At 36.4% G+C, this 9,983-nt stretch overlaps 1 protein-coding gene across 1 annotated transcript; it reads left to right on the top strand.

Moving 5' to 3' along the window:
• Positions 1-1,789: 1,789 nt before the first annotated feature.
• On the top strand, positions 1,790-9,387 carry LOC131643902 (LEC14B protein-like). Its single transcript, XM_058914258.1, has 10 exons — positions 1,790-1,947; positions 2,392-2,909; positions 3,013-3,132; positions 3,243-3,320; positions 4,433-4,609; positions 5,016-5,093; positions 5,406-5,581; positions 8,479-8,637; positions 8,800-8,860; positions 8,953-9,387. Exons 2-10 carry the CDS (start codon positions 2,481-2,483, stop codon positions 9,154-9,156), a joined length of 1,482 nt encoding a protein of 493 aa, XP_058770241.1. The 5' UTR covers positions 1,790-1,947; positions 2,392-2,480; the 3' UTR covers positions 9,157-9,387.
• The last annotated feature ends 596 nt before the right edge of the window (positions 9,388-9,983 follow it).

The following is a 9,983-nucleotide window of genomic DNA, read 5'->3' as shown; positions in this document are numbered from 1 at the left end:
GAATTACAACATGTGTAACAACTATATCTTAAAGACCGTGAAAGCAAGAGGTTTGAGACAGGGTGATCCTATCTCACCTCTTCTTTTTTCATGATAATGGAATACCTTCATAGAACCATGCAAGGTCTTGATCTTATCCCCAATTTCAACTACCACCCAAAGTGTGACAACTTGAAAATCACAAATCTATGTTTTGTTGATGATTTACTTCTGTTTGTTAGAGGAGATGTGGGATATGTAAAGTTGATGATGAACAAATTCAAGGATTTCTCAGCTGTAACTGGCCTCAAAGCAAGTATTCCTAAGTGTAAAATCTACTATGGTGGTGGTGGATGAGATAACTAAGATGCTTATCCAGGAGGAGACTGGTTTTGATACTGGGAGCATGCCTTTTAAATACCCTGGAGTTCCTTTCGACAGTAGGAAACTCTCTATCACTATATCTAACCTCTTATTGACAAAATGTTGGCAAGGATAAACCATTGGAGCACCAGACTTCTCTCTTATACTGGCAGACTGCAATTGGTGAAAAGTGTCTTATTTGCAATTGTCAATTATTGGATGCAACTTTTTCCTCTTCCCCAAAAAAGTGATCAATCATAATGAGAGTATATATAGAAAGTTCCTTTGGACAGGTAAAGATATCCCTTCAAGGAAAATTCCTATTTCTTAGGAGCACACATGTGACCCGATATTTGTTGGTGGTAGGAATAGCATTGCTCTCTCCAATTAAAACAAAGCTACGATTGGTAAATTGTTGTGGAATGTAAGTGCCAAAGGTGACAAGCTTTGGATCTGATGGAAACACTTGTACTACACCAAAAACAGAGATGTGACAATCTTCCAACCAGCCATGCATAACTCTTGGATCCTCAAAGTCATGTTCAAGCATAAAGAAGTTTTGATGCAATCGGCCACTTGGGGGGAGTTTCAAGCTTCAGGAAAGTATGTGACTCGTGAAATGTATAAGATGTTGCAGGGTGTTAAACCCAAAGTGATTTGGAGAAAAATGTTCTTTGGAAACATTGTTAGACCAAGAGCGGTGTTTACACTATGGATGATATGTCAAATGAGATTACAAACCAAAGATAGATTGAGTAAATTCGGGATTGTAACTAATGGTATATGCAACCACCTGTTTTTTGAAAGTGAAGAAACAAAGAGGGTCTGGAGCCAAGTCCTTGCATGGTTGAATTATAATCATGTTCCTCAAAAATGGGATACAGAGCTACAATTGTGTAGTATCAATACGAAAGGTAAAGGTAACAAAGCTAATATGTTGAAATGTGCCTTAGTTGAAATCATCTACTCGATTTGGATGGTTAGAAACCAAGCTAACTTCCAAAAGAGAGACACTAAAGAGCTCCGAAACACGGAAATAATTCAAAATGTACTTTGGTGTGCGGAAACAAACCGAAAAATTAACTAGATTTTGTATGAAAAATGTAACTTGAGTTGTTTGGATGGTTTAGTTGATCTTGTCAGTTTGTCTATTTGTTTGAGCATGAGTCTTTAGATCGGCTTGTGTATAATCGACTTTTTAGAATTAGATTATTATATTTACTAAAAAACAATCTCCCTCTTCCGAAAAATCAAAGAAAAAAGTAATTATAAAAAAATATAAAAAAGACATTTTATTATTATTATTATTTTTTGACAAAATTTTATTATTATTATTTAAAAATAGAGTATTGTGTTTGCTCCGGCCTTCAATTACCTTCACTGGCTTTATTATCCAATAATTTTAATATTATATTAATAATATTAACATAATAATATTATTATCTTGAATGGTTCATTGTATATCAAATTTCGCGAAATCAGAAAATTCCGTAAAAAATGTTTCACTTTGTGTAGCACCACTTTTTCATAATTTTGCTCAGAATCACAACCACACTACACCAGATAAACCAAAAATTGTGATCTCCGAAAATTCCATCACAAGAGGTACTTTGCATAATTGTTTCTGTTTATCTCATTTCATTTTCAGTTGTGTCCAAATTTTACAGAATCAAATTAAAGTTGACTTCACTTTATTCTGGTGATTCATATCTACTATTGTTTACTCTATTTGATTATTACTATTGTTCATTATTTGGTGTGTTATTGATTCCTGATTTTACTTGCTTTCCTATGATTTTTATGAAAGGGTTTTTGGGTCAAATTTGTTGGGATGATGTTATGGAGACATAGGCAAAATTGGCTGAAATTTGTGATCAAATATTAATAGTTAGCACTAAGCAGAGTTCGAACCTGAGACCTTGAGAGGAGCATAGTCTCTGGACTCAAGCCTTCACTACCAGGCCAATCCGTGGGGTTCTAACATTATCTATATGAAAAGTTAGATTGGAAAAATTACTTATTGGTTCTGTCATACTTTTACTTTTGCAGGATTGACAAGCAAAGGGGTTTTATGAAGATTTTTGAGCAGATAAGATGCTATGGCATTGCAAAAAATTTCCTTGTTGCTTTGAGTAGTAATGTATGATATTTCTGGTGCGCTTTACCTTGACGAAATGGGTTATGCTATGAGTAGATTAGATGTGGAATCTAGTGAATGTGAAGGTGGAAATGCCATCCATGAAAGTTCTAGTATTGGACAAAGTAAAAGGGCGTTTAAAAATTTAGACAATGAAATTGCTCAAATAACTAAGTTGAAATCAACACCTCATCAATTGTTAATACATGATGGATCTGGAAGGAAAGAGTTGCCTGTTTCCCCAGTGAAGATGCTGGCAGGTCGGGAGTTTAATTGTTCGGGGCGGGGAAGATTTTCTTCCGCTGATCGGTGTCATCTGTTGAGTAGATATTTGCCTGTAAATGGTCCTTGGCTTATCGACCAAATGCCTAGTCGAGCATATGTGTCTCAGTTTTCTGCTGATGGTTGTCTTTTTGTTGCTGGGTTCCAGGTAAATATTCTCTCTCCCCTTTAACATTGTATCATAAAAATACTTTTTTTGCTGGAAGTATATGCATGCTATAGTTTTAGTTCTAATTAAATTGATTTTTCAGGGAAATATCATAAAAATATACAATGTGGACAAAGGTTGGAAAGTTCAAAAAAATATTCTAACCAAGAGTTTGAGATGGACAATCACTGATACTTCTCTTTCCCCTGATCAACGCAGTCTTGTAAGTTGCTGTGTTTTATCTTCAAAATAGTAGCAAACAAAAATGTCTACATATTTTTAATCCATTGTTTTTATGGATTATTCTTATGGCATATGCATCTTCAATTTCAGGTTTATGCCAGCATGTCGCCCATTGTACACATTGTAAATGTTGGATCTTCTGAAACTGAGTCGCTAGCAAATGTGACGGTACTCACAACTAATTCTGCACTTTGGTTTTAATTTCTAATTCGACAAATACTACAGTTGCTTTGAATGCTACAAAGTATCTGAGGAATATATTCTTAGAAATTGGATCTTCCTTCCATGATGTGTCTAACTGGTGGATGTCCTTAGGGGTGATCGCGGTGCGGTTTGGGCGGTTTTGACGAAAAAAATCATCCGAACCGCAAGAGAAAAAATCGTGCGGTTTGGTTTGGTTCGGTTGGCTTTTAAAAAAAATCCGAACCAAACCAAACCAACCTAATGCGGTTTGGTTCGGTGCGGTTGGTTTGGTTTTTTAGAAATATTTTATTGAACCATTCATATACATATAGATGATAACGAAACTTTGTATTTAGACATTCGTACACTATTAAATAACAACAAAACCCGTCATATTTTGACAATAACTTTCTATTTAATATGTAAAAATTAAATTAGACAAAAGTACAATAATAAACATAAAATAATAGTATAAACCAATCTAAAAATTACTAGAATGAAACAAAAAATAGAAGATACGAGAGATTAGTGAAGGTGAAAAAGAAAAAACAAAAGAGTTGAGAGATTAGAGAAGAAGATGTGCGATAAAAACGAAACTGAAATAGGGAACATTTTCCTAAAAATGAGAAGGTGAAAAAGAAAGAATATAAGAGAGTAAAGATTATAGAAAAAGAGGGAAAATGTATGTGGCAAAGAAGACACGATAATGCTATTAGAGATTTGAGAAGATCGAGACTAAAATCATGTGTAAGGATGAGAAAATTGTTCGTAATCATAAGGTTAAAGTATTATAGATTTAAGTTTGGGTTGGATGTGAGTTAAGTAAAAGTTAGGTTGTAACATAATGCGGTTTGATTCGGTTTGGTTCGGTTTATAAAATACAAACCGCAAACCAAACCGAACCATGCGGTTTTGTTAAAAGATGACCCAAACTAATCCGAACCAAATGCGGTTTTTTGCGGTTTCGGTTTGGTTTGGTTTGGTTTGCGGTTTTCTATTGGGTTGGTTTGGTTTTGATCACCCCTAGATGTCCTAGGTACTTTTATATGGTGTTCTTTTCATATTCTTAATGTGCTTTTGGTTCTTCTAATATGCAGGAGATCCACGATGGTTTAGATTTTTCATCAAATGATGATGGAGGCTACTCTTTTGGAATTTTCTCTGTGAAATTCTCGACAGATGGGAGGGAATTAGTAGCAGGAACTAGTGGTGATTCTTTAATTGTATACGATCTTGAAGCAAATAAGGTTTCGCTTCGAATTTTAGCACACGCGGTAATTTTACTAGCCATAAAATATTCATCTCTTTAGCTTCAAATGATTTGGACTTTTTTCTAAATTGTTAACTTATGGTGCAGTCTAAATTAAACTAGCCGATTCACACTTTACTTAGCTCTATGAGCTGTATAGAATTGATTGTTTGTCAAGTGAAGGAAGTGGTTTTTATAATCCATGTGATAGAATAGATTGTTTAGTTGCATTATCGAATGCGGTCACTTTATCTATTGGCAGTGTCTTTATATTAGTGCATGGGAAATTCTATTTGAAAGCTTCTGCTTGATCATCAATCTATCATTTTTATGGACAAATTATTTTCATATTTTGGTAATTTTTGTAATGATCAAGAATATTAACACATATCATAGATGTTCTAACTTTTTATTTTCATTTTATGTTGCAGGCTGATGTAAATACTGTATGCTTTGCTGATGAAACCGGCCATCTTATTTACTCTGGAAGTGATGATAGTTTCTGCAAGGTATGTCCTACATTATAAGACGACTTATTCTGTTAACATATTATTCGCTTTTTCCCTTTTTTTGAGTATCCCAAATTTTGATTTTATATAGAAGTAATGACCATCTTTTAAACAGGAAGTCAATCTCATACCGTCAAGGTTAATTAAATATTGAACGTGAGAGCAGTTATTAGTTGAGATATGTGTCAAAGCTCTTAGCTTTGGTCATCATCACTTATTGCAGAAACTTCATGTCATAATTAGAGTTGTTTGTTTGTACTTTCCCTCTTGATTTTAGGTGAGGGACATATTCTAATGTACAAACTTGTTTAGGTCTGGGACCGGCGTTGCTTAAATGCTAATGGCAAGCCAGCAGGGGTTTTGATGGGGCACCTGGAGGGCATTACATTTATTGATACTCGTGGAGATGGACGCTATTTCATTTCTAACGGTAAAGATCAGACCATAAAACTTTGGGACTTACGCAAAATCTCGTCCAATGTTACCTGGTATGTTCTATTTCCCTTTTAGCAATCTATATTTTGAAGTCCATATCTATTGAATCTTAAGAATATGATGTGTTTTGACAAAATGTTCAGTAAATAACGGTAAAGATTAAAGTAGTTTGGAATTTAACAAGAAAAAAGGCTGTAAACTATAAAGTGAAATACCGCATGTCATCCTAAGCATTGAGTCTGTGGGACGTGAGCTAATGATGGAAAATTAAAAGGAAATCTTGTTCATGATAACTTGTTTCTAGAACAAATCAAACAACTTAGTTATATTAGGATAAACTATAAGTTTAGTATGGTTATGCTTGCTAATGCATGAGAAAAGATATGGGCTCATGCGAGTATGAACTAGAAAAGTACACCAGTGTAATTTTACCAGCGTGTGCCAATAAAGTCTCAGTCAGATACTATATGAATTCTCTCTCGTTCTCCTTCGATGGACATCTGCTTATATGGTAGCCGTGGTGTTCTCCATACTTAAGACTCATTAAGGACCAATAAGGCGATTGTCCCTAATTAAATGTGACCTCATAATGGTAATTGGAATCAGTCTTTATTGTCGGATACTGGGCCATAATGTTATCAATTAGCCATAAATGCACTATCCGCGTATTTTAAGTCTCCGTATTTGATTATTCCCTCCATGTTAGTTTTGATTCGGCAAGGTCGGCTCGGTCCCCCAACTAGCTTAACCCGGCCTTACTCTGTCGAGCTAGCTATACTTAGGGGCGGGCTCTTTTGGCTCTATCCTATAGCTAGACCCACTCTTGGGGTGTGTGTTTCTCCGTAGGTCATCAAGTACCCGACCCAAAATAGACCAAACATGTACACGTACCCCCAAGCATGAGCTGCGTGAGGGCGAAATGCTTTCCTGAGACCGACTAAGAGATTGGATATTTACAGAGTCCCTCAAACATGAGCCGCATAGGAGAGAAATACTTTCATGATACCGATTAAGAGATCAGATATTTACACAGTCCCTATAGCATGAGCCGTGTAGGCGAAATGCTTTCCTGAAACCGGTTAAGAGGCCAGACATTTACAATGTCTCTCAAGCATGAGCGGCATAGGGGCGGAATGCTTTCCTGTGACCGACTAATAGATCAGATATTTACACAACGTTATTTTAGAGCGGGCTCTTTCGATATTGTCAAAAGCTTCCGAGAACTCGGCCTACTCCTAGGGTGTGCTCTCCATCATAATATTAAGCCCCTTTGTCAAAGATAGCCTTAAGGTGGACAGTCCCCAAGCATGAGGCGCGATGGGCGGATGTGCTTTGAGCGGAAGACCGGTTGGGCCAAGCTGACTTCTTGAAGGGAGAGCTGACCTTCTAACTCAGGTAGCTCGTTTTTGCTGTTTTAGGGTGGGCTCTCCATCATATTACTAAGTCCCTTGGTCGAAAGTAGGCTTAACGGTAAATAGTCCCCTAAGCATGAGTTGCGTAGGGGCGAAATGCTTTAGTAGAAAATTCATGTAACTACAAAGTTATCATGGACAGTCGATAGGTAGAAGAGGCTGAGCCTGAAGATGGCTTGGTGGAACAACCTGAAGATGCAAATATTGAGTCCTCGGTATACCGGTTTATACAACCCCTCAAGAACGATGCTTGAAAGGGCGAAGTGATTAAGTCTGAAATCCGGGAAGTATGACATGAGATTGACTTGACTTTGTAAGCGATTTGCTCCTTCATAGTTTTGACTGAAAATATTTTGTAAGGACGCCCGTAGTAAGCAAGGATACCTCAGAGAGTTTCAGCACGATGCCCCGTAGAGAGTAACTCGTAGGCGCAAGGATATCTCAGAGGGTTTCAGCATGATGCTATGTAGAGAGTAGCCTATAGGCGCAAGGATACCATGGAAGGTTCCAATACAATGCCTTGTAGGGAGCAGCCCGTAGGCACAAGGATTCCCCAAGAGGGTTCCAACATAATGCCCTGTAGGGAACAACACGTAGGCACAAGGATACCTCAGAGGATTCCACCAAATCTATTCTCTCTTTTTCTCCTTCTTCCACTCTCTCCCCTTCCCGGCTTGTTTCATACTATAGAGCAAGAATATGGGAATATACTTTTGTTCATTCTCGTGGTGGCTTACCGAAGCCTAAGATAAATTTGTTGAAAAACTATCTCATTTATAAGACATTTAAGAAACTGGCTGAATAGCTTGACAAGGAAAGTGCAATGATAGGGACATTGAATTACTAAGCTTAGAAATGTACAAGTAGAATTTGAGCAGGATAAGGTTAAATGTGCTAATATCAAAGAGAAATAAGCTTAAGGCCTAAAGGTCCCTTCTTTGAATTATGCGGATTGAAAGAAGCTCTGTCTCTATTGGACCTACCTGAACCTGTTTCATCATCTGATTTGAAACTACAAATGAGCTGGTTTATAAGGCCCAATGTGATGTTTGTGTTCTATACGAAGAAATATGATGAAGCTCTAAAGGAGGGTGGTGGAAGCAGAAGATAGGGGAGTAAATTTTGGGTGGAGGGTGTACCATTACATTTGATGGAACTTTATAATCTAATGGTAAAAAGTGTTTTTATACAGTACACAACTTAAGTGACTTGTATATCTTAAAAATTACCCTATAAGTTAATTATACTTACAAAAATATGTTACAAGATTATGAGGCTCTGTATACTTATGAATTATCTGAGGCTTTCTCAATCTATCATTACATTTCATAGAAAAAAAAAACAATACTAAGAATTTATAGAATTATTTTTACAGGATGATGTATTGTGAGTCTATTTGTGTCAGCATTTCAGTCTGGAAATTGATCAAATTTCTAGCCTAGCTAATAACGTCTGTTCCTTTTTGTGACTACTATTTCTAGATGAAATTGTTGCCAATGCAAAGGAATACTCTTAACAGATTTTTCTCTAAATTCCAGTAATCGTGGACAGAGAAGTTTTGAATGGGATTACAGGTGGATGGATTACCCGCCGCAAGCAAAAAACTTGAATCATCCTTGTGATCAGTCAGTTGCTACATATAGAGGACATTCAGTCTTACGCACTCTCGTCCGCTGCTTTTTCTCCCCAGCTTTTAGGTGAACACTGAACTGGCCTTACCTTCTAATTATTTCGATTTAAGGCTTTTAAATATTCAGATGTAGCGTCTGTTTGTAACAGATTATTCAGAAAAGTGATTCCGATATTGCATAATTTAGAAATTAATATTTAACCTGATGTTGTTTTCTTCAAATTTATAGCACTGGCCAAAAGTACATCTATACCGGATCACACAACGCATGTGTTTATGTATATGATTTGGTATGTTTTTTAGATACTATTGCTCTATCTATATCTCTTTTTATTTCCATAGAAAGCCTTGCTCAATAGAAAACTTTGATAATTCATTACAGGTGACTGGAGCACAAGTTGCAACACTGAAGCACCATAAATCACCTGTAAGAGATTGTAGTTGGCACCCCTTCCAGACTATGCTTGTAAGCTCTTCTTGGGACGGGGATGTTGTAAAATGGGAATCTTCTGGGAGCTCTGATGTAGCAGCCTCTTCGGTTAAGAAAAGGGCATACAAAAGACATTTTTTTCAAGATTACCTATGATGACGCCAGCTAAATCGATTATGAATAATCTGAAAGGTCCATAACATGTTGATAATGAAGTTGTATATGGTGTTTGATATAATAAGGTATAATATATTATGAACTATACCAGATAATCTTGTATATAAGTAATAAACAACCACTTGAATTAACTGTGGGATCGATTCATTTGTATGCCATGTTTGTAATAAATTTGTTATATAGTGTACCAATGCATCATTAGTGTCAAAATGAGTCCGCATTTCTCTCTTAATTTAACGGTCTACAACCGATTATCCCATAAAACCAGTTGAAGAGGATCCGAGTCTTGGTATTGCATGAAAGCATCAATACAACCAATTACCTATGATTACCTATGATATTGTCTTTGTTATGATGCCTTATATCCTTGAATAAGATAGACCCAAGTTATGATAATTATAGAAAGGCAGGTTGAAAAATCTGCTGCTCAAAAAGCAAGTGTGACAAAAAGATTTTGAGTTTTTCCTTTTCAAAGAAAGGAGAATATTCTCATATTAATGGCATGAAATGGCTCTTTGTCCAAAAAGGGCCAACACCCTACAGAGGTGCTACCTTAACACTTTGTATAAAATTTTGGGACCTCACTCCATTTTTGTTCTGTTGTGTGGGGAGTGATATTGGAACCCAATGATGCCAAGATTGGTGGTGACACTTAATTGTTGTCACTAGGGAAATGACTTAAGTTTTAAGTAAATTGGGCACTCATAGGAACAAAATAGGACAAGAAGTCGAACCCTCCCTCCATATAGGACAGTAGGGTTCTGGTTCATCTAAAGTACTTGATTCGCTTTAGAGTGTAAAGTGAG

Source organism: Vicia villosa, linkage group LG1 (assembly GCF_029867415.1).
Source record: "Vicia villosa cultivar HV-30 ecotype Madison, WI linkage group LG1, Vvil1.0, whole genome shotgun sequence".
Classification (NCBI taxonomy): Eukaryota; Viridiplantae; Streptophyta; class Magnoliopsida; order Fabales; family Fabaceae; genus Vicia; species Vicia villosa.
Note: the sequence above shows the minus strand (reverse complement) of the source record. Positions and strands in the feature narration are given on the sequence as shown.

Bases quoted from the DNA above. Each gene is read 5' to 3' on its own strand.
- LOC131643902 (XM_058914258.1), top strand. From the start codon at position 2,481: ATGTATGATATTTCTGGTGCGCTTTACCTTGACGAAATGGGTTATGCT. The intron at 3,133-3,242 runs GTAAGTTGCTGT...CTTCAATTTCAG, and splicing joins CCCCTGATCAACGCAGTCTT to GTTTATGCCAGCATGTCGCC. The intron at 4,610-5,015 runs GTAATTTTACTA...TTTATGTTGCAG, and splicing joins TTCGAATTTTAGCACACGCG to GCTGATGTAAATACTGTATG.